This window comes from Emys orbicularis, chromosome 7 (genome assembly GCF_028017835.1).
Source record: "Emys orbicularis isolate rEmyOrb1 chromosome 7, rEmyOrb1.hap1, whole genome shotgun sequence".
Classification (NCBI taxonomy): Eukaryota; Metazoa; Chordata; order Testudines; family Emydidae; genus Emys; species Emys orbicularis.
Genome location: NC_088689.1, coordinates 95,548,792 through 95,574,421, shown reverse-complemented (window position 1 = coordinate 95,574,421; position 25,630 = coordinate 95,548,792). Strand labels below are relative to the sequence as shown.

The 25,630-nt window shown below is 36.9% G+C and overlaps 1 protein-coding gene across 1 annotated transcript in view; it reads right to left on the bottom strand.

Annotated features, from left to right (window-relative positions):
• Nucleotides 1-25,630, bottom strand: part of HDAC11 (histone deacetylase 11) — a 59,485-nt gene that overhangs the window by 15,896 nt on the left and 17,959 nt on the right. Inside the window, exons 4-8 of the mRNA XM_065408498.1 lie at nt 25,136-25,162; nt 19,105-19,221; nt 10,274-10,316; nt 6,245-6,321; nt 4,629-4,691 (exon numbers count right to left, since the gene is read on the bottom strand). Coding sequence (XP_065264570.1) covers nt 4,629-4,691; nt 6,245-6,321; nt 10,274-10,316; nt 19,105-19,221; nt 25,136-25,162 — 327 coding nt within the window. The remainder of the gene's footprint in view (nt 1-4,628; nt 4,692-6,244; nt 6,322-10,273; nt 10,317-19,104; nt 19,222-25,135; nt 25,163-25,630) is intronic.

Sequence of the window (25,630 nt, the reverse complement as noted above, 5' to 3'; positions counted from 1 at the left end):
CACCTTGTCTCTCTCATATCCTGGGACCAACAGGACTACAACAATGCTGCTAATAATAAATTGATCAAATGTATACAGAAATGCACCTGGAAATGCACTGATAGCCACTGCAGATGTCTAAGATTAGATATCATATGTTCCTCTTGATAGCTCCACTTAGTAATAATTGTTTGTAATAAGCCACTTGTAATAAAGCCTGGGGAGCGAGAGGAGCTTCAAAGCCTGAGCTCCAGCCTGAGCTGCAACTTCAAATTGCTGCCTACTCAGCTATTTTTAGAGCCCTACCAACGTGAGTGTGTTAACCTGGGCTGGAAGGCTCGCTGTGGAGACGTACCTAAGATGTACTTCCAAATACGTAAATAAGCGGGTTCAGATATAATACTAAAATTAGAGTGCTTAGCTATGTTACACTCAGTTAGAATAAAGCAGGAGCCGTGCGCTTTTTGTTTTTAAGTCTGAAACAATAGAAGAAAGAGTTCATCCATCCTGTGCATACCTTAACCTGGTCAGCTTTTCTTTAGTTTACTGAATAAGAAATTTCTACTAGTGAAAATAAGTCTCCAGAGCACGTGCTTTGAAGAGAACTAAGAATAGCTTCATTCAGGAGCTCACTGTCAGGGATCAGAAGTACACTGGAAAGTTCCCCTTGCCAAAGAATAAAAGACATTACAGAGATCATTATAGAAAGCTGGGTCAGAAGCTGCAAAAAGTAGCAAGAGAAGGGTTCATTCCTTTTGGCACTCCAACCACAAAAGAAAAAAACTAAGTGTCTCAGGTGAGAAAGTGTAAAGATTTCCTGAAAACCCTAAATGGATTATTAAAATCCTGATATCCTGACTAGTATCAGGTGAGATTTCTCTTTCTCTTAGGTATTCCTAATGCATCCATCACTGTAGTTATCTAGGTGCTGATTTGAATAAAGTTTTATTAAAAATGGTTACAAACAAGACAGAATATTCTCATATGCTACTGGACAGCATATGTCCTGACACAATTTATATGCTTGCCAAAGATCTTACCAGGGGATATAATTCAGGAACAACATCCTGGTATCAAAACAATGTGTGCAGTGTTTAAATATGTCTTCAGGCAGGTAAGTGAGCATGCATCAAAAAGGTCTACGTTCTTCTGTGAAGCTTTCAACTATGTAAAGATTCTTGCAAATTCTTGCTCAAAGTAACTGTTTTGAGACTTACGACATCACAACACACACTGTATGTGTAACCATGTACTTCATGAAAGCCACTGTAGTCATATGTACTCTAATACTTTTCAAAAACCAAAATTTTACCTATGAATATTTTAATTTTAGGGGCTTTCATTAAAGACTCTGCCACTAGACCCAAATCATTACCTGGAACTAGGTATTCAAAAAAATGCTGTAAGCACTTCCACAAAAAGCAAAACAAGATGCCTTTTTCTTCTTCCCCATGTCATCTGCAATAAGCAGGAAAACATACACAGATCTAACAAAATTTCTCCACATAACTGGGGATGCTCCTTGTTGATTCTTCTTGAAAAGAGTTATGGTGAAATTTTTTTTTTCCTCTTCAGAGGAGCAAACAGGTGGCCTAGAGTCTCAAGAGGCAAAAAGTTGAAGCACGCTATTTCAATTTTTGCTTGAACTTACAAAAGCTTAAGGTTAATCATCCTTCCCATGCAAAACATTAGACCCTAACTCAGCAAAGCATTTGAGCATGTGTTTTAAGTAGGGCTGTCGATTAATCGCAATTAACTCACGCGATTAACTCAAAAAATTAATTGCAATTAATCGCAGTTTTAATCGAATTGTTAAACAATAGAATACCAACTGAAATTTATTAAATATTTTTGCATGTTTTTCTAATTTTCAAATATATTGATTTCAATTACAACACAGAATATAAAATGTACACTATCAGAGGGGTAGCCGTGTTAGTCTGGATCTGTAAAAAGCAACAAAGAGTCCTGTGGCACCTTAAAGACTATCAGATGTATTGGAGCAGAAGCTTTCGTGGGTGAATGTCATGCGTCTGACGAAGTGGGCATTCATCAACGAAAGCTTATGCTCCAATACATCTGTTAGTCTTTAAGGTGCCACAGGACTCTTTGTTGCTTTTTACAAAATGTACACTGCTCACTTTATATTATTATTTTTGATTACAAATATTTGCACTATACAAATGATAAACAAAAGAAACTATTTTTCAATTCACCTCACACAAGTACTGTAGTGCAGTCTCTATCGTGAAAGTGCAATTTACAAATGTAGATTTTTGTGTTACATAACAGCACTAAAAACAAAACAATGCAAAATTTTAGAGCCTACAAGTCCACTCAGTCCTAGTTCTCGTTCAGCCAGTCACTAAGACAAACAAGTTTGTTTACATTTACGGGACATAATATTGCCTGCTTCTTATTTACAATGTCACCAGAAAATGAGAATAGGCATTTGCATGGGACTTTTGTAGCTGGCACTGGAAGGTATTTACATGCCAGATATGCTAAACATTCATATGCCCCTTCATGCTTCGGCCACCATTCCAGAGGACATGCTTCCCTGCTGATGACACTCGTTAAAAAAAAAATGTGTTAATTAAATTTGTGACTGAACTCCTTGGGGGAGAATTGTAGGTCTCCAGCTCTATATATTTCATGTTATAATAGTCTCGGATGATGACTCAGCACATGTTGTTCATTTTAAGAGCACTTTCGCTGCAGATTTGACAAAACACAAAGAAGGTACAATGTGAGATTTCTAAAGATGGCTACAGCATTCGACCCAAGGTTTAAAAATCTGAAGTGCCTTCCAGACTCTGAGAGGGATGAGGTGTGGAGCATGCCTTCAGAAGTCTTAAAAGAGCAACACTCCAATGCGGAAACTGCAGAACCCGAACCACCAAAAAAGAAAATCAACCTTCTGCTGGTGGCATCTGACTCAGATGATGAAAATGAACATGCATCGGTCTGCACTGCTTTGAACTGTTATCGAGCAGAACCTGTAATCAACATGGACCCATGTCCTCTGGAAATAGGACTGAGTGGACTTGTAGTTGCTAAAGTTTTACATTGTTTTATTTTTGAATGCAGTTATTTTTTGTACATAATTCTACATTTGTAAGTTCAACTTTCATGATAAAGAGGTTGCACTACAGTACTTGTAATAGGAGAATTGAAAAATACCATTTTTTTTTACTGTGCAAATATTTGTAATAAAAAATAAATATAAAGTGTGCACTGTACACTTTGTATTCTGTTATAATTGAAATCAATATATTTGAAAATGTAGAAAACATCCAAAAATATTTAAATGGTATTCTATTACTGTTTAACAGTGCAATTAATCATGTGATGAATAGTGATTAATTTTTTAATCGAGATTAATTTTTTTAATCGCTTGACAGCCCTAGTTTTAAGTGCCATTGAAGTCAAGGGCCTTAAGCACATACTCAAGAGCATTAATGACTAGGGTTGGACTGCTGAATTGGGCCTCAATGAGCATGGATCCAGCTTACCTGAAATAATAATTCTAGAAAATCTGTTTAAAATGCAACTGATTTACAGTGAAAGTTCCATTTAAGTTACCACATGCAGGGAAAGTGACAGAGTTAGATTTTCAGTATTGCCAACTCTCGTGATTTTATTGAAAGTCTTGTGATATTTGGTGTTTTTCTTAAAGCCCCCTAATGATATTTTCAGGCCTGACTCATGCTTTTCAATCTCCTGGCACTGGCAACACGGGTATAATTTTCTGAATCCTACTGACTATACAAATCAACTCTCTGGTTTCCCAGTCCTAAGGTTTAGCATGTACTGCTAAACTCATCCTCCAAAGCCAAATCCTGAGTTAATCAATACTTGTGGTCTGAAGAAAGCTGATCTGTTGGTGCCTGCAGCAGGACACTTAGCTTGGGCAGCAACAAAAAGTACTCCCTACTATGGATCTTAACTCAGTGGCTCAAAAGGATTTCTTATTAAAGTTTTGATTTAACACACTGTGATACAAGAAAGCTAAATGATACATGAAGCTCGAGGAGCAAAGAGAAAAATTAAAAAAAACTTAGAAGCTAATCATAGAGGAGCAAACTTAGGTAAACAAATTTTTAGAACTAGATAGATAAGGATTAAAAATAGTTTATGCATGAAGAAAAAACTATAAAACAATCAGAAAACCTGACTGATTTGATTACTAAATATAATCTAGAGAAGATGCACAATAATCAGCACTGAAGGAATCATCAACCAAACCTGAATCCCAATGGCACTTTGTCAGAAACCAGCACCCTATTGATTAGCAGGTGAATGAATGAATGGATAAGAGCAGGCTCTCCAATAACTTATTAAAAAAATGGGACTATATTTATGTGTCAGTGAACTAAGAAACTATTTCTGTAACTATATAATAATATCAATTTAAGAAATATCAGGTCAGGTAATTAACTGAGTTATGGTGGAGTGCTTTGTGCCTACTATGCTACACGTTTATTTCCTAAATCCTTTCCAATTGAAGTTACCTTTGCATTCTGTAACTTACATTTTTACCATAACAGTTAGAAAAACGGTATTTTTGACGATTTCTGCTTTTTGGTTAAACTTTTTTTTTTTTTTTTTTTTTTTTTTTAACAGCACCGAACATGTGGATCACTCACCTGATGAGCATCCAGATCTATGATAGCGGCCTTAGACACTCCTTCTACTCTTTCAAATAGAAACTGGAATCATAGGTAGGTACAGAGGAAAGAGGAAAAAAAAACACTCCAGTTAGGAAAGTAGATGAGAGATTAGAATGGAAGCTTGATACTTGCATGGTACATCTCATTTTTGAACTGAATCCAGTGTATATATTTCTTATTTGCCAAAAATTAAGGGCTAGATATTTTTGAAACACTTTATTATGGAAACTTAACAACATGTGAAGGAATAATTACATAAAACAGAGAGAGGGTTTTTTATGGTTTGAAAACAATTATCTTGAGAAGCTCATGGACCCAATACACAAAGAGAATTCATGCATTTGCATCACATTATATACATGAACTACATTTATAGGCTAGCTTTCAGATTCAAATCTTATAATTGAAAAAACAAAGTTCCCACTTCTTGTGTTTAGAGCTGCAAGAGGTGATGCAGGTTATCACATCATCAATGGCTTACATTTCTAAAGGATTGTGTAGGATAAATATATTATCTGGTTTGTGATAATGACAGACTGAATGTGCATAAAGAGCATCCCTCTCTCTCTCAAAAAAGTTGGAGAATGTTGTAGTACGGATCAAACTTTATTTTACAAAGTCACTTTATAAACTAGTAGTGGAATTCATTAATTGCTATTCCATATGACTGAGAAAGCACACTAACATTTTTCAAAAATTCTTTGAGTCATAACAGTAACTACTGTTAACTAATGGATGGTAAAAATGTCTTTAGTACATGTACAAACTATGGAAGAGTTATAGTCTCCAATGTGCATTGGAATAGTTGGGAGCCCCAGGGCAGATTAAGATATTTTTCAAATCAGTAAACTAACATCCAAAAGAAGTTAGGGCACTGCACCATATAGTGTACTGTATTTGTTTAAATCTTAACATTTTAATTATTTTTGGTAGTATTTTATAGCATGCTAGCAAATATTCTGTGATATACTTTGTAAGAGTAATTAAGTCTTAGTTACAGGAGGTCTTATTTCAGCCTCTACATATGGATGTTTGTTTATAGAACATACAATACTAAATATAATCAATTATTTCAAACTCTCTCCCCTCCCTTGTAAGGTTATTTTCGAAGACTTCACATTTTTATCTAGGAAGACAAAATGCATTAAATGTAAGATCCTGAGGGCGGATACCTGTGTCCACGCAAACTTCAGTAGAAATCAGTGGAGCCCCATGTGGGTGCCAGGTTCACCAATTGCAGAATCAGGACAGTTCCCACTGAAGATTTTAAGACAATTAACCTATGGTACTTTAAAAAGGATTTTTATTTTAAAGAAAGAATTGTAACAAACGGTATTGAGTCATATTTACCTGCAGGAATCTGATTCTGCAGCCCTTTTCCACAAAATTATTGCCCTCATCAGTAACAGTTATGCATGCATAAATGCTTCAGCATCAGACCCTAGACTACTTTAATACTGATCCCTGTCTACAGACTGTTTTGTTTACTTCTGTTTATTAAGATGTAAGTTAGACTACCGATTTAAGAAATTTATGTTGATAATTTTTTTCATTTGTAAAACAGTAGAGAAAATTATTTTTAAATGTCCTACCTTAATAGCCAGTGTGATATCAGCATATGCACAAAATCCTCCACCTTTATCACTTGAACAGTGATGGAAGCCACCACCTAAACGTAAAAATGTAACTTTAAAGAAATACTAGACTAAAAAGCTAGATACTATGGAAAACACTGTCACTGCAAATGTTTGTTTGCTGTTTACTTAAGCAATGACCATCATTTTTTTAAACTGAACAGAGCATCTAAAACCCCTAACCCATTGTCCTGGTAGCATATCACATTCAATGTCATGTTCTATATATTTGGCCTATCAGGTCCCAAGATAAAGAAGCAGTATGGGTCCCAATCTGAAGTGATTTGGTCCCAGAACCTGGAAATCTTGCAACCATATGAAGAACTAGGCTCAAAGGAGATGTGTTCCCTACAATTATACATTATATTAGAACCCATGCCTTTGTAGTAAGGCACTTTGCATCCATGGCCTACCCACCAAGAGCCATGTGCTCTAGTTTAGAGTAAAGCAGGAGGCCAATTCAACTCATCAAAGTGCAAAGGGTAAACCTACTTGAGGCAGTAACTGTGTAACAGGCATGCTAGAATACTACCTTCCTCTACCACAGTAATAACTTAATGAATTATCTAGGGGGGAAATGAAAACCCCCACAATGTACCCAATTAACTTGTGGGGTGGATGGGATGGGATGGGCAAGTTCTTCTCAAACTGAAAGTCAGGGGTCAGCAACAGCCCAAAAAAAACCTGTTACTGACTGTCAGTCAGTACAGCCAATGTACCCAAGGCCTTCCTACGTCCATGGGCTATTAAACTGTAGGATAGATGCAAAATATTGTTTTGAGTCAACACTAAGATCAGGAATGGATTTTAAGAGTTGCTCTTTAAAAATGTATATACCAAACATTCACCACATAGCATTATTTTTAATCACAAATACAATGCATTTTTATATAAAAATCCATAACACTTTACTGATAAACCAGCTACATATATCTGACCCATATAACTGACAAACAATTTCATTTGAATTTCCACGGAGCATGTCTGCCTTTGTTTGTTTTTTTCATACTAGATGTTTACTCTCTAGAGGATTATACTCAGAAACAATAGAAAGATGTGTCCAGAAGAATGAAAGAGGTAATATTTTATATTTACACATAACAAATTTGTTTTTACTCTCTCTCTTTCTGGAAGTACAAACTTGCTCAAATTCTTCTTTTTAAGACATGATGGCTGCCCAGATGCTCACTACGTTGGAGTTACCGTCTTTAGAATTATCATACAAACATATGAAAAAGGTGGGAAAAATCGAACATCTGTGACCTCTGTGAAATCCAAAAGCTAATTATAACTCTGACTATTCCTTCTACAGTCATTGACCTTCCTTCTTTTGCCATATTATGGGAAAGGATAAAAAGAAGGCCAGATTTATTTCCACTATACCCTTTATAATTTATTATTATTACAATTAAGTCTCTTTTTAAATGAAGTGATCTCAGTCATTCCAATTGACCTACTGAAAAACACCAAACAAATGGTTAAAAATACAAAAAATTCAAACCTACTGTAACTAAGCTCTCACTACAGCACATTTAAAAGATTTCTGTGGCTGGGAGAGACCAAAGGTTCTTTGATTAAAGAAATGGATATTTCTGACTTCAGTGCAGTGTCTCTCTTTCTGGAGTGCTCTTTTTTCTTCTGTGGCAGAATTATTGCACACGTATTTAGCAAAATAATGTAGTTAGGTGCCATTGCTATTTATTTACCTCATGATAGGATTTGCATGCAAATGTGCTGATAATTGATGGTTAGCAATGTAATGTATGCGCCCATAAAAAACATGTTGCATTTCTCAAATCATTAACTTTTATTTTTTCATATTGTAGATTCATCAAATGCATTAAATATTTCAGTTTTTGTAGTGAAACAGAAATGGACATTGACAAAACAGGACAATGAAGTCCTGCAGTTGAGTTAAATGCAATATGGTCTCTATTTATTTGGGATGCTGAAGGGAAACCGCATTGCGGCAAGTTAAGGAAATAAAAGAACTGAATCATGCTACAGTCAGAACGAATCTCTCAACAATTCTAATCTAGCATCGTTTAGTGTGTATTAAATGTCAATGATTTTTTAAGTTGGAACACTGAATCTCTATATAGGAATCTCTATATGTGAGTAGAAGGAATTTTCCTACAGCCCAGTAAAATTCCTCCAAAAAACCTGTGTTCTCCAAATGAGATGGAAAGAAATATTAATGTAAAGTGAAAACTCTGAATTTATTCCTCAGGAGATTTAAGTTTTAAATGTTTTTCCACTTTATTTTTGCCTTCTTCTGAAGCCTTCTGTACTGGCTACTGCTGTAGGCAGGATGCCAAACTAGACTGTGTCAGTGATCTCTATGTTCCTCTAAAATTTAGCAGATACTGTACATTAGTTTTCCAAGAAGGGTATAGTGAAATTGCTAACTTGGTTTTTCAGAAGTGCCATATTGTATTGTTGTTATTAGTTTGGCAAGTATGGATACAAACTGTGTCCACAATGATTATCTTTCAATATAAGATGAGGAACAGAACACTGGAAGCAAATAACATTTTCTTATTCATAGTGTTTGTGCCCATAATTAAGATCCTCAACTTTCCCATCAAATATTTCATCTGAGTAAGTTTCAAACAATTTTATTATCTCACAAAAAGTACTGTATCTTTTAAACCTTACTTTTTTAGGGAAAATGAATATATAATTTAAGTAATTAACAACAAATGATTTGTAAAACTTCTATTAACATTTTATTATCTGACATATCTTTTTAAACTCATAGTCATCCTTGTCTGCAAACTAGGGATGAAATTTACCTATGTGTAGAGGGCCAGCACACTTTTTGCCTAGATTGCCTATGCATGACTTAAGTCCCTATCTATCTATCCCCCATTACTGTACTATCTGAATGTCTTACAGCCTTCGATAAGGTTATCTCCTCACAAAACCCCTGTGCGGTAGGAAAATGCTATTACCTCCATTTACAGAGGGGAAACTGAAGCACAGAGAAAGTGCGTGCCCAAGGTTTCACACAATGTCATCAGTGGACCAAGGTCTTCTATGACCACAGTCAGTATTAATACCACTGGACCATCCTTCCTCTCCAGAATAGTGACTTAAGAGGTGCACAGGCCATGTGCTGACCTTGGAGTGAATTTCACACTAGGTGTTTGTTTAATAAGCAACTGTAAAGCTTCCATGGTGCACTTAACACAGGATAATGATGACAGTGAACTATATAAAACCAAATTCAAGGTAATTAGAGATTTGATTATTACATGGCATTTGAAAAATTATTCTGGTAATAAATATGGATGCTCTTCCGGTTTTGAATTTTGTTATGATTTCAGTTGATAACCACATATAAATAAAACATACTATATTTCATTCTATATTGCCATTGAGGCGGTATTTGATGTTACGTGTCTGATTTTTTAAAATATGATTTAATGAAAATTTAAAAACCTATTGCAATACATCATGTCATTTTTCTTCCAAATTCCACTTTGTCTTCCATAATTTCCAACATGTTCATTCCAAGAGCCTCTGTTGCTTCAGTCATGGTATCATAGAGTTGAAAAATTAGGTTTTATCATGTAAATATTAAGATTTTTCAATACCACACTGATATTGTCTACCTTTATTTAGTTAGTAACAAAACAATTGGGATTTATCCCCACAAATTAGCATTCCATTGTTTGTTCTCTTTTCTTAGAAGAATCTGATTGTTTTGTTTTGTCACAAAACAGCAATATGGATTATAGTAGACTAGGAAACTAAAATTCTCTTCTGTAAAATTAATTTTCTTCTCAAATTCGTCTCTAAAAGTTATTTTTCTCTTCTCTAAAATTCTAAACTTAACATAACCTCTCTAAAATTAACTTTGGACATTTACATTTGAGGTAGGTATGGCTGTTATAAAACAGGGGACAGGTCACGTTGAGAGGAAATAAATTATTTTTAAAGTAGTTGGTAAAACTTCATTTGGTTAATTACATTTGTACTTACCCACATTGATTGCCCAGCCTCTGTCAATGGCAAGCTTTCCTGCCTTTAAGAAAAATTTAAGAATTTCAGGAATGTGTAAACTATGGCATTTAGGTTTTTATCCTGTAAACCCCTCCCGCCCCCCTTAGGCATTTCTATGGTTCCCACATAGTCTCTACAGATGTTCATTAAAGTCAGTGGAAGCTTTACCAAGTTTTACCAGAGCAAGGCATGCTGGAAGAAACCCTTTAACATGATGTCTATATTTCATTCTCTTGAGATTGTGCATCTAAAATTAACTGAACACGGATCCCTAGTAGCCAAACTGAAAAGTGCAGAAAATATGAAAAAATTGTTCAAATGGGTAAAACTTCCAAACATAATAGTAGGAGTAAGAATAAATAGTGTTCAATCCTAGTTGTATCATTCCAGTTTATATAACAATCCTCCCAACAACACATTTAGAAGCTCTAAATAACTGCAAACATATTGATACACTTAAGGTTTCCAGTGAGAAAACCTGCAATATGCAAAGTGTCGTGGGATTTTTTACAAAGTAACATTTATAATGTTGAGCATCATCAATCCTTTTCCTCAGATACCTGGAAATGGTGACCACTGCTCTTTGGCGTACCCAAATGACATTCAAAGAAGGGAAAGAATCAACAAAGAAAGGGCTCACTACGCTGGAATTAGGAAAACCTGAACTTTGAAAAGAAAAATGTGAAATATTATTAGCAAAGAGCAGGCAGCCTTAAAGGAGCATTTCTGCTTTTGAAGGCAGACATTATTTTCTTTCACTACCCTGATGAGTGATAAATCATAGGTACTTCAAGTGTCAAATATTTTTAAAGGGCATATTACAATTTCTAATAAAATAAAATGATTTCCCAAAAATGATGGAATGAAAATTGCATTTGCAAGGGGAACTGGAAAGCTTCAAAGTGAGAAACAAGGAGCTCTTCCATCAGTAAGATTGGTCTTTGGATACCTCCAGAAGATTACTTAATATTTAAGAAACCAGTGCGGGGTTGGGGGCTATTTTACTACCCAAACACTGCCAATTTATCCAGATTAGATCTTGAGGAGGAATTATTGAATGGCAGGACCCACAAGTCACAGTGCTTCTCCACTACCTCCTCATTCAGTGTACTTCCCAGGTATTTATCATGGAGAAAAAAAAAAGTCCCTACAAAGTCAAAAACCATCAGAGACTGCAAAAGGGACTAATGAAGTAGTAGTAACCCTGCTGATAACAGTAGCGACAGCACTGGCAGCAACAGAAGGCACATATTTTCTATTTCTGAATTCTTAAGAGCACGTGGACAGTTTAGGCCTTTATTTATTGCTCCATTAATTAAGTTTATGCAGGCAGACACTATGCTTTTTAGAAGTGGAATGATATTTCTATGATGAGAGCCAAAGAAGACTCGGAACATAGTGTAATGGAAATCATGACCAAAAAATGGCCATTATTGTTATTTATTATTTGTATTACAGTAACAGTAAGAGCCCCATTGCGCTAGGCATTATACAAACACAACAGTCCCAGCCCCAAGAGCTTACAAAGTGAGCAAAGCTCTTCTAGATAGCCATATTTATGAATACCGAATAGACCGTTTTTGAAATGACATCAGCACTGGTCTCATCACGAAGAACTGTCTATAGCGATTCACATCACACAGCAGAGATCAGTGCAAGGCTTCCAGGTAGTGCGGCAGGACTAGCCAGAGGCGGTGACAGAGAGCCACTATAGCACTCAGAGGAAACCCACTACTAGAAAAATAAAAAGAGTTTTAAGCAGCATGGCAAGGGCCCTCTCACACTCATGGGCGAAGGGAATTATTTTTTCTTTCCCTGTAACACAAATGCTTAAAAACTACAGGCCAAATGCTATCCTCAACTATCCCTATGCCTTCCCATTGAAATCAACAAGGTTGCATGGATGTACCTGAGGCAGAATTTCACCCTGTTTGTCACTGACCAATTTGCAGGTAAGTATATTCAAGTTGCTTGTTTTAGATTTGAATGGGATCTAATAAAGAGGAAACTAAAGTCCACATACAGTTAAGTCTTCACCTCTCACACGTTGGTCTACATTTGCCTTTTCCACTTTGGGCACTGGCAATAAATACTGAAGAAGTTACACTTGTTTCTACCTCAGCTACTTTTATCCATATTAATAAAAGGACACATCTCATAAGGGTTCCAAAATTTGGACAATGACTATCACTTTCCCTCTGCACTCCTTGTTAAGCAATCTTTTATGAATAATGTAAGTAAGGATAATATTCCAGATAGTATGCCTACTTTTTCCACTTTTCAAGGCAGCTTTGGGCCATCCAACAGCATTAGAAACGGTTACCAATACATTCAAGCGCCTTCATTTCCACCATCCCTTTTCCCCTAACTTATCCTTCTTTGATCTTTAAGAAAACACAGTGAAAGTCAGGATATAATTAAAGTGTAATGGGAAAAAGGAAATAGAAGTTGAAGACCAGAGAGGAGAAGGAAAGTTACTGGGAGAACACAGTCAAAAAAGGGCAAGATATTTTTTGATGTTAAAAAGAAAGGCAGACCCCATACCCAATGATATCAAAACTAGGGCTGTTGATTAATCGCAGTTAACTCATGCCCCTTCACGCTTCGGCCACCATTCCAGAGGACCTGCTTCCATGTTGATGATGCTCGTTAAAAAAATAATGGATTAATTAAATTTGTGACTGAACTCCTTGGGGGAGAATTGTATGTCTCCTTTTCTGTTTTACCTGCATTCTGACATATATTTCATGTTATAGCAGTCTCGGATGATGACCCAGCACGTTAATTTTAAGAACACTTTCACAGCAGATTTGACAAAACGCAAAGAAGGTACCAATGTGAGATTTCTACAAATAGCTACAGCACTCAACCCAAGGTTTAAGAATCTGAAGTGCTTTCCAAAATCTGATTATTATTGAGCAGAACCCATCATCAGCATGGACACATGTCCTCTGGAATGGTGGCTGAAGCATGAGAATCTTTAGCGCATCTGGCACGTAAATATTTTGCGATACCGGCTACAACAGTGCCATGCGAACGCCTGTTCTCGCTTTCAGCTGACATTGTAAACAAGAAGCGGCAGCTTTATCTCCTGCAAACTGTAACTAAACTTGTTTGCCTGAGCGACACAAGTTTAGTTACAGGGCTCTAAAATTTTACATGGTTTTATTTTTTTTGTACATAATTCTACATTTGTAAGTTTAACTTTCATGATAAAGAGATTGCACTACAGTACTTGTATTAGGTGAATTGAAAAATACTATTTCTTTTTGTTTTTTACAGTGCAAATAAATATGAAGTGAGCACTGTACACTGTGTATTCTGTGCTGCAATTGAAATCAATATATTTGAAAATGAGAAAACATCCAAAAATATTTAAATAAATGGTATTCTATTATTGTTTAGCAGCACGATTAATCGCATGGTTAATCGCAATTAATTTTTTTAATTGCTTGACAGCCCTAATCAGAACCCAACAACTTATAGCAGTACACAAATGTGGAGAGTACCACTGGCCCCAGCACTGCCTAGGTGACTTGGTAGTAGAAGCTGTCCATCCTATTCCACAACCCATGGCAGAAAGAAGAGGGAAATGGGACCTTTATTTTCAGGATGGGTGTAATCTCCACAGGAGAACCATGACCTCGTCTGCCACTTTTCCACCTTAGATTTTACATAAATTTCTAACATTCTCCTTTGCTAAATTTCCCAGTTTGCTACTTGATTTCATGATCTGCTATTGTTATTTAATTCTCATCTTCACCACCACGTTAGCAATGCTTCTGCCAAATGTATGTGTACGTATATAGATACCTATTTTAAATTGGTCAGAGTATTTTGTGTCATTCTGAAAATGTAAGTCACATCAGAAAGGATAAGCAATTATGCTGTTAAACTAGAAGTCTTGAAAATCATCAAACAGTTTTTGCAACACCATTTGAGCATGATTATGTAGAGAACAGATTCAAACTTTACAAAATGCTTTAGATGTTTAATATCAATGACCAGTAAGTAAATGAAGCTTTCACAAAGAGAATTAATTAAGATGCCATTATGTGCTTAAAATTAATTAAGTCATATTGTCAAAAGTGATTTCTGAATGCTCACAGCAGACAATCATACACGTTAGATTGTTGTCTGAGCCCACCCACCAGCTATCCATTCTACTTCTTTCCTGAATACCTCTTGATGACTGATTCCAACAACTTGCAGGAAACTGGAGATTCTTGACAAACAAAGATGACATTTCATTTGTGGAATTAGGGAAAGTAATTTGTACAGTTTACAGCACCAGTGAGCAGAAATTTTAACAAGGGAAGGCAATTTATTTTGTACATGTTTATAGAGTGCTTGGAAATATAGAGTTATATAAGTGCCAAATAGTATTATAAATAGTCCCTACACTGGACATAAAATTTTGAGCATTAGCCTGGGAAGAAAAACATTTGAACATTTTGTGAATAAATGCTAAACAATACTGAAAGTAAGAATTCAAATACTATTTAATTTTATCTTATTAAATAAGCATGTGTAGAAAATTATAGCTGTTTCCCCACAATCATCTATAATTCATCTCAATAATAGGGGAGTTATAATGTCGCTAGTTCTGCCTAACTGTGATGGAATTTTTACAAAAAGGATACTGGCAATCTGCCCTAAAAATTAAAAACAGGAATAATTCTGATTATAATATTATTTGTATTGCAGTTGAATCTAGGGGCCACAACCAAGATCAGAGCCCCGTTGTGCAAGGCACTCTTACAAACATAACGAGATACTGTCTCTGCCCTGAAGACTTTACAAATCCGTGGCCCCAATCCTGCAATAATTTACGCACATGCTTAACTTTAAGTACATCAGCAGTCCTGTTGAACTCAACATGCATAAAGTTAAAGCATGTGTGTACGTTTTGGCAGGATTGGGAGTAAATTGGAAAGACAAAGAAAGGATGGGAGTAGAAACAGAGACACAGAGCGGAAAGACGACTTGCCCAAACAGACAGCAGGTCAGTGGCAGAGCAGTGAAGAAAGCACAGGTCTCCTGACTCCCAGTGCAGTGCCCTCGGTAATACTGCTTACATTTTTTAAAAATTTAAATTGACTTAAAAAAAAAGTTAAGTGTAAGGGAGTTTAAAGCTATAACAGTGTTTAAAAGAGAATTGGATAAATTCATGGAGGTTAACTCCATTAATGGCTATTAGCCAGGATGGGTAAGGAATGGTGTCCCTAGCCTCTGTTTGTCAGAAGGTGGAGATGGATGGCAGGAGAGAGATCACTTGATCATTACCTGTTAGGTTCACTCCCTTTGGGGCACCTGGCATTGGCCAATGTCGGTAGACAGGATACTGGGCTAGATGGACCTTTGGTCTGACCCAGTACGGCCGTTCTTATGTTTAAAGTCTACCTTGACTCGACAGGGAAAGCATTCTGACTTCAATGCGAGAACTACTGGATGAGGCTGAACGGATCAAAAGATAGGTAATGTGGATATAGAGTTTCCCATCTCTAGGCCACTGGGTCAAAGCCAGCCCAGGTTAGAAACCAAAAAAGGTAAGTACCTATCTTGAGGCTGTTTATCATTAGAATACGTAATTCTATCATTTTCTGAAGTTCTTTCAGTTACAGTTACTGCATTTGCAATGCAGACTAAAAATACATGGTGCCCTGTGCAGCCTGAACACTATGTTGTTATCGAATTCTAAGAACACTACATATTTTTCCCTCTGGCAAATGCTAATTTGAAGTATTTTTTCAACAGTAATTAATTAATAATACATTCACAATTAAATATTAATGACAAACTCCTCTGGGAACCTAACCAGGTTCATTAACATCAAAAAGAGCTTTCCCCATGACAGCTGTGGTAATTTCTTCTTGAGTATCTATTAATGACTCAGACAACATTGCTTCAGAGCTATGGGCCAAATTTTGCACTAGGTTACATGTGCATAGGTCCCACTCACTTTCATGGGCACTATGTACATGCCTTTCAAGGATGTAAAGCAGGGGTGGGCAAACTTTTTGGCCTGAGGGCCACATCTGGGTATGGAAATTGTATGGCAGGCCATGAATGCTCATGAAATTGGGGGTTGGGGTGCAGGAGGGCTCCGGCCAGGCGGTTCCTCGCCAATGGGAGGTGCGGAGGCAGCTCTTGGGGCGGGGACAGCGTGCGGAGCCCCCTGGCTGCCCCTTCGTGTAGGAACCGGAGGAGGGACATGCCGCTGCTTCCAGGAGCCATGCAGAGTGGGGCATGACCTCGACCCTGCTCCCCAGCTGCCACACTGGAGCAGGGCAAGCCCCAGACCCTGCTTCCCAGCTGGAGCTCGAAGGCTGGATTAAAATGTCTGGAGGGCCATATGTGGCCCCCGAGCCATAGTTTGCCCACCCCTGGTGTAAAGGGAGAATTTGGCCTTGTGTGCCATATTACTTCAAAAAGTCCAGTCTAAAGACACTACACTGTAGAAAACCAAGCAAGTCCTTTCCACAGCGCTAGTAGTTATGTGCCTTCATACCAGGAATGCTTCTTGCCATACAAGAATATGTTGCTATTCTTAAAACATGCATAAATCTGAACAACAAACACTTAATATAGTTTACTGCAAGCCCACTGATTGCTGTAAGCCTTGACAGACAATACTGCCACATAAACGAAAACACATGGGACAAGATATTTTACTCCATGAATTTTAAATTATAGCGGACACACCATTTTTATAGTGCAGTCTCCTTTCTTATGGTACTATCAACCCTTCTTTTGGGTACACAGCATTTTCCAAAGCTAGCAATGATGTACACAACATATAAAATAGATGTTTTTAACAGTATATTTTAATTAATTTTAAGTTTTTAATTTTATTTACTTTTTGAACAAAGTGTGAAATTCATTTCCTATTTTGGGTGCTTTAAATGATACCCTCTTACCGCCTGTAGCAGGGGAGAATCTTGACTGGACAATGGGGAATGAGAGAAGCCCAAAAGGTATGCCTGGCAGGAAGAGAAGCTCTGCCACGCCCCAATGGCAGTTCTCTGCTTAGCTGTTGGCTTGGCAAAAGGGTATGGAGGCTGATTGGCTGCTGGGTTCCTCCCCTCCCCCCCATTTAAACTACACTAGGATTTTCAAAAGCCTCTACTCTCTGGTTAGTTGTCCCGCCCTCTGTCCCCTTAGTTGTAAATTAGGAGTTGTGCTGCTTATGATGCTACGGGTCAGACTGATTGCCTGTTTTTATGGCTCAGAAAGGGCCGGCTTCTAGTGGTAAACAAGACCCAGGATTGCACACTTGGACCATGCGCTCTTTGGGGGGGGAGGGGTTGAGGGGGAAGGAGGACCTTGGGATCTAGGCAGACTGAGATTCCCCCCCGCCCAGCCTTGTGGCCTCTGTTACTCTACCCCTCCTTAACCCTTTATATGTTATTTGTGTCTTCAATGAATCTTTGATGTTATTCATCAAGGGAAGAATTTGAAAAAAATGCATCTTGCTTTTAATGTACAGTCTGATTGCTGTGAAGTGCTTATTATCCCACTGATAGACAATTAACATAGATAACCTCTCAGTTTTGTGAAAATACTGCTGCTGCTTTACAATTCCCCTATAGCTTCGCAGCCTCCTCCACCTTTCATATCAGCTAGTAAGTTGCAATAGATCTTTTATTCTGATTTCTAGTGCTGAAAGAAAAAAAAGAAGTACACTGCTGAACCTCAAGACAATGCACTTCAATAGCTAACCTTAACATAATTCAGGAACAGCAATGTGGGATTCTGTACCATTCCATGGATCTTCATTGTAACAGCTAGTTTGGGAAGGGCAGGGGAGGGCAAAAATGCAGTAGATGCAGTGAAAATCTATTTGCCATCACATCAACTGTGAATTTAGATAAGATCATTTATTTTCAACTTATAAACTCGCTGCTACAGGTCTGTTCCTGTGAAAAGAGATATGGAATACCACTACGGTCTTGAAGCACTGCGGTTTGCTTTCTGAAATGTGCTTTTACTCTGACAAATATCATAGAAGGGTTCGATGGCTGTTGCCTCTCTGATTTCAGTATCAAAACGTATTCAGTTTTGAATGAAAAAAATGGTTTTTCCCAACTACTAGCCCTGCAAACTCAGCCTTAGCTCAGAGTCTCAAGTGGGTTCTTTCCATCTGGCATATCACCGTCTGTAATAAAGGTTCTGTAGGACAAATTAAGCCCTCAGTGACACCTGTGCTACTCCACTGCCTGCAGTGAGGAAGAACAGATGTAACTAATTGGAACTTGGAAAACAATTCTGTTATGATTAAACAGAATACAGCTCACTCCATTTTAGCTGTGCTCCCGCTATAGTGTGAACAGCAGTAAAAAGCAGTAAAATCTTATTTTAATCACTAAAATGAGCAGATCTGAATTTCTGAATACACAAAATGAACAGTAAGAAGCTGTCATTTCCTCACTAGTTATATTTCAGACTAGAAACTCATTTTAAGCAGCACAAGAATTGTAAGAGCAGATGACATCCTGAATAGGGTCAAAAATCTCCCCCTTCTTAGCGGTTGTTTCTCTTTTCATGCCCTCTCATCTTGATACAGCTGCTAGGTATTGCAATGTCATGCTGGATTTAGCCACTGTCTCTAGGACAGATCATTAACCCCCCGCCTGCCCTGGTCCAGTGTAGGATTAGTAAACCCACCCAATCACAGATCCATTGGTATATAAGCACAGACGGCTCTAAATTATAAAATCTATGACAAAAGGGCAATGGTTAAATTTTAAAAATGTAGTTCATTAATTTAAATTGATGAAAGACATTAGAAAAAAGCATCAATAGCTTACCATTATTGTTCCTCCTGTTTGGGTTCTTAGAGGCTTCAGCACCTTTCTCTGAACAAGGAAATTGGGAAGAAAGAGAACTGGTGGAATTTCTGTAATTGTAGCCACTACAAATGACCACTACAGAAAAAAATAAAGAATAATTACGAATTAGTTTCTGAATAATTTACCTTATCTCCAAACTACTACTGTAATATTCTGTCACACAGTTACTATCTACTGAACAAAAGCACGTGGCTTTAACATACAGCATTTTCTCCCTACAAAAATACCAATGTCTATAATAGCAATCATTAATATTGGCCTCTGAACAGCTTCCTTTCTTTTAGAGACCAGGAGGTCTCAAACTGCAATTTATGAGAAACATTATGTTTCAGAAGTCAGATTTTGGATTCTTATGTCAAAGTCTGACAAAATTATTAATTGTTCAGTCATGTACAAATTTTAAATAGTCTAATAATGTTACAAAAACAACAGTGAAAATTCTTTAATGGTATTAATAGTTAGCTGTGCTTACTACATTGCTCAACCCTAAGGATCAAAAGAATACATCAAATAGATTTTAACTAAGAAGTGTAACACTTATTAATGAACATTTTATGTATATCTTAGCTTAAACAATGCATAATAATTTGATTATTTTCATGCAAGATCAGGTAAAATTTATTTTGCATATTAAACACTCCTGGAATATGTTTCAAGGCAAATGTTGTATTAAATAAGCAAGTAATCAAGAGAATGATTTGAAGAATTACTTCCAAAATACGTGATCTATTCTAGTGAAGAACTTGCTGATATTACTTCTAAGAATCCATACTAACAGTATTAGGAGCTATACCATGTCTAAATATATTTCAAAACCTAAATCACAGCTAAGAATATATAACATCTGCATGTCAAGTTATTACTCAATATTTCATAAAGATATTCAGGTCAATAAATTGGAAACCTTTGCACAAGGATTTTGAGTGGATCCCACTCCCTGCAGCATAATGAAATTTAAAGAGATTCTGTACACATCTGTGATTCTCTTATTTCACCAGTTGTGCAATTGCAACTGGTGGGTGAATTTTAACAAAAGAATAAAACCTATATGCTTATTTAGTCTCCTTAGGTATTCAAATTATGACCACTTATGGCCAAAACAGTTTAAGGGAAGACTGTAAGTATCATTTATTGGAGCAACTATGCATTAAGGTGTTTAAAACATAAAAAGTATATACATTGAGCATTGCTTACTTTGACAGCAGTTCACTTAAGAGTTTGTTATACTTTTATATTGAAAGAGATTTCAAAGACAACATATGGCTTATACCATATCGGAAACTGTTAAAGTTTCACAATAACAGCTGTCCATCATTAATACAATTACCTTCACTATCATCTTTTAATGTGGCAAGACTTTCTAAAATCTATTTAAAAGCTGTTGTAACTTCTGGTTGGTACTATAAATATAAAGAGCCAATTTCACCCCTAGTGCATCTTAAAATTTCACCCCAGTGCTGAATTTGGCCTAGTATAAAATCTGGTATCAAGCACTACAGACAGCTGGAAAATGTAAGAACATTTCACAAAAAAATTATGTTGATATTTTCTGGCCAGCTCTATAAACACACTGTAACCCATGCGTAATAATACAATTTGTAATCTCCTCCACAATGTAATTTGGCCAAAGTAAAGTATAGTCTTACTATACCACCCCTTTCATTTGCACAGTTCCAGCTAAGGAGAAAAGCATGAAACAGACCACAGCTACAACACTGCAAACATCGATTTACATGAACATTTAAAAAAGAAAAGGGAAAAATGGAGTCAGAAAAAGAAGAAATGGGGCACCGAAAAGTGTCAAATCAATTTATTATATAACAACAACAAATTTGGAATCATGATGCAATCATTCCAGCTTGGTATTCTTATGACTACACAGATGACCCAAAGCTTTGCATTCACAGTTAAGGGCAGTTATAGAATGCTTTCAGATAATTAAAGCCCAAGAACTCTCAATGTTGGTATATGCTATATATGTTCATTTTATTCTAATTAACAGAATACTTGACTAGATATTTAGCGTAAGATAAACATAAATCATTAGAAAAGTTTTCAGTCCTGAAAGATACAGCTAAAACTGTGGAAAATATACATTTTATTGAAAGATAACAACAGTCAGGAAATTAGTGTCCTTGATCATATTTTGACACAGTTCTGCTCAGATGTTTTTCTTGTTGCTTCCAAAATTGATTATCCTACCCTTCCCTCACTCCTCCTTCTCACAGTTATTAGCCGTGTGCATTAGAAACTGAAGAAAAGAATATACACCTCTACCCCGATATAACGCGACCCAATATAACACGAATTCGGATATAATGCAGTAAAGCAGTGCTCCGGGGGGGGGGGGGGCCTGCGCACTCTGGGGGATCAAAGCAAGTTCGATATAACACAGTTTCACCTATAACGTGGTAAGATTTTTTGGCTCCCGAGGACAGCGTTATATCGGGGTAGAGGTGTACCACTTAATAATTGTGTTTTATAGTACATGTTCATCATATTGAATGACTTTATCAGGTTAATAACCCTAAATATGAAACAATAAAACACATATAAATGGGAATGTCACCAACCCAACCACCTGCCCACCAGATTTTGACCTGCCAAGGCACCTGTGGGTCATCCCTGAACTGGTTGCAAATAAGACAGGGTAATTGTGTGGCCAATCTTTTGAAATGGGGTTTTTCTAATGACCCGCGATGTAGATGCGATCAACTTCAGACTATGTCATATAGCCTTACAAGCATCCTCTGACTTACTTCGACGGCAGACTCTTCACCTGTTTTGGATGACTTATCCACAGAATCCTATTCGTAAAGCCAAAAATGGCATTTTTACCAAACATATTTTCATTTGTTTAGGATTAAATGGTTTTCACGTATGTTGACAGGATTTATCATTATGAGGCGAAGATATCTGTATGGACTGGGCTAAACCCCCCCACTAAGCTTGGGCATGTGGAATGCTTGCCTTCGTGAATGAGGATACCTGTACCAGCAACTTTGGCAGAACTGAAGCTTGCATTAAAAAAAGGGGGAAAGGGGGTTTCTAGACCAATACATAATTAAAAAGCTGACTTTCTGGATGCATGCCAAGGCAATGTCAGCTTCCTGAGTCTGCACACAGTTCCAGTACCTCTGCTGATATAGCTGTTCCCTAAATCTTTCATACCTACTAGGTACATTTAATTCTCTAGTAGGTGTCGATGAAGTGTTTGAAGCACTGTGTATTGGTTCAATGTACGCCATGCACTGCAGAATGGGCAGTATTTTATCATGTTTATCCACCATGCAAGGCTTCCCACTGCAACTACACATAGGAATGAAAAGGAGCTAAATTCTGCTTTCCTATGTGCTTTCTATAGGAGTTGAGCAATAGAATGGCACATTCCTTGTCAGACTTGTTTGTGGCTCCTATGCACAAATCTAACACAAGAATTTGCTTCATAGCAAATAGCCATTGTTACAGTAGCTCCAGATAACTATGTTTAATAAGCCTGCTTCTAAAAGCAAATGGCTAACATAGGCAGCTATATGTTTGTTAAATATTTAACTGGACCTTGGTCTTCCATAAGGTCTGAAAAGGAGCAGTAACGATAATTCTTTGTATCAATTTAACAGAGAGATTTTTACCCTCTGATTTTTGTAGACTTTTCTCACAAACCTTTAGGACAATATTGCTCAAGTTTGGATTTGCAATCCCAAAGCGGGTTACGAAGCCATGGTCTGGGGACCACATTTTCTATAGGCTAAGGTTTTTTGTGTGTTTTAAAATAATTGTTCTCATTATTTTTCTAGCACTTCTGGTTGCCAATATAACTTAAGTGTAAATGCTGCTGTTATAGCGCTGACTGAATATATATCACTGAGTAAGCTGAAATTTTCCATATATACATACCTTATATTTTTTAAATATGAAAATATCAAATGTATAATGTCCTGAATGTAAGCACTGGCTCTGGTCATATTTGGCAGAATAGTTAAAACTTTTTATAAATATATTAATTTCATAAAATAAATAAATGATTATGTATTACACTGCAATGGAGGGGCTGGCTAAAACAACGCAAAAGATGTTAAGATAAGAGATACAAAATATTCTGAGATATTTGATCATTGTCTGCAGCTTCAGGCCAGCCCTGCCAGGAATGTGAGGGCATCCAGATTCCCAGGCCAGCCAGCTCACTATGATGCTAGTTGGCCCAGAAGTCTGAAAGCCCTGGAGTCCCCAGCATGTAACTACAGCTTTTGGGAGCAGAGCTGGGGAAAGAATTGATTTTTCCGTTCAGTCAGCAAACCAAAAAAATCAGAGGCAATATTCAGTTTGGTTGGGAATTTGTCAGCAAATTGGAAATTGCTCTAGAGCCTGGTGATTAAGGCACTCACGTGTGAGGAAGGAGATGTGGATTCAAATGTTCCCTCTGCCTGATTCAGAGGATGGACTTGAATCCACATCTCCTACCTTCCAGGTGAATGCTTTATTCTCACATTCTTTCTCTGTGGCCCAACTAATTTTTAAGTATTTGTGCACAGCACAACAGTTTCAATAGGAGAGACTGAGACACACTCACCCTAGAAGAGAAAGTATCTTGGTTGTTAGGGCCCTCACCTAGAAAAGGGGGAGATCTGAGTTCAAGTCCCTGCTCCAGAGTGGGCACTCAAACCTGATTCTCCCACATCCTAGGCAAGTGCCCTAACCAGCAAGATAAAGTTTATGAAGAGAACAGAAAGACATGCATGCAGTTCGCTGATCCTGAAAAAAATTTCCCCAGCAAAACTACTGGGTCAAATGTGCAATAGTTTTGAGTTGACTAAAACTGCATTTTTCAGTGAATAAACTACTTCATCCAAAAAATGTCACCCAGCTACACATGGGAGCCCCAACAGCTGCTATTAGCAGCCATGAAACTGATGAGAATGTCAATTTCACTCAGCAGCTGTTCCGGTTGGGGAGCAGATTTCATTTTATAAACACTGTGTCAGTGTTTCCAAAATGTGTGGGTTTTAGGCAGGGAGGGGAAGGATTGCTGGTTCACAGAATTTTTTTTTAAAATTAGATTCATTCTGATTTGGAACTAAATCAAATTTCAAAAATGCAAAATTTCCTGCAAATTGGAAATTCCATGTTTTGTCCGGCTCTACTTGACAGAGACTTCTTTTTACTCAGGGCCTCAGTCTTTTATTGAGGGGTGCATATTTTTATTAATTGACACTATCAAAATGCTTATATTTATTGTTCATGTGTCCCATATAAACTGAAAAATAATATTAAGATTAGAGGACTTCTTAGTGAAAGTTACACCTTTATGAAATACAACTTTACCTAGCCACAATTTTCAATTCATAAGGTTTTTCAGCTCAAGGTTCATCATTTCAAAGTGGCCCAGCCAGAATGAATGCTAATCACACAATGTTACTTTACTGTATGGCAATATTTGCAGCTTCACCCACTCTGCAACAATTTCTGAGTGTGGCAGATTTACACACACAACAGCTTAAAAGTGTCATACTCATCACATACTGCACATGTACTTGCAAGCATAATTCCTGCTTTTTACAAGTGCAAAAGCATGCCACAATTTGAAAGTCTAACTCAGTAATCAACACTGGAGTAAGCACAGTAAACTTTCAATACCAATAAATTAAGCCTAATTTAGATGAATTGTTTCCATGTACTTATGGGGCAAGCTGTCTAATGCTCCTCTGAAGCCACAATTCTATCATGAAGAGACTTCCTATTATAAAAATAACTTAGTACCACATCAACATTACAAACAAAAGCACTAAGTGTACAGAAAAAATCAAAATGTAATTACAAAGGAAAAGTACAGAATAATAACGGATAATGATAATGATTTGCATACAACATGTAGCCAATGTATCACTGGTCACTCTAGCAAGACATCACAATTCAATGACTAAATAATGAATATTTTATATTCATAGTACTTTATGTGCATAGCAGAAGCGCAAAATGATTTACTGGATACCTCTTGAAAGCCCTCCAAGATATGGTTCTGTATGCATATAAAAAAATTAAAGAGAAATATATTCAAACATTTGGAATACATGGTAACTTGAGGTAATTTAATTTTCCAAGCTGTCAATCGGTCAGTAATATCTGTCTTCATGACATCGCTCTTTATTAGTTTCTTCTGATGCGGAACAAAAGGACAGAGATTATATAGTAATCTTAGAAGTCACTGTACTTTCTGCATTAAGCTTATCTAGATAACATACGGTATTATAAATCAATACATGTAACTATTTCTTTGGTAGACATTTGTTCTCATTCAGTCATCATCAATTTTTTAATCCTATTTCCATCCCTTTATACACTGTACTTGTTGCATGTAACTCAGGAACTTGCCTCCAGTCAAAATGGGTCCTGTGTCCATAAGAGTAACAAACAGCGAGTTTCCCACAGACAGCAAACACTGTACTCAATGATGTGTCTTAATTTTTCTCTTATATGTTCTTGTGTG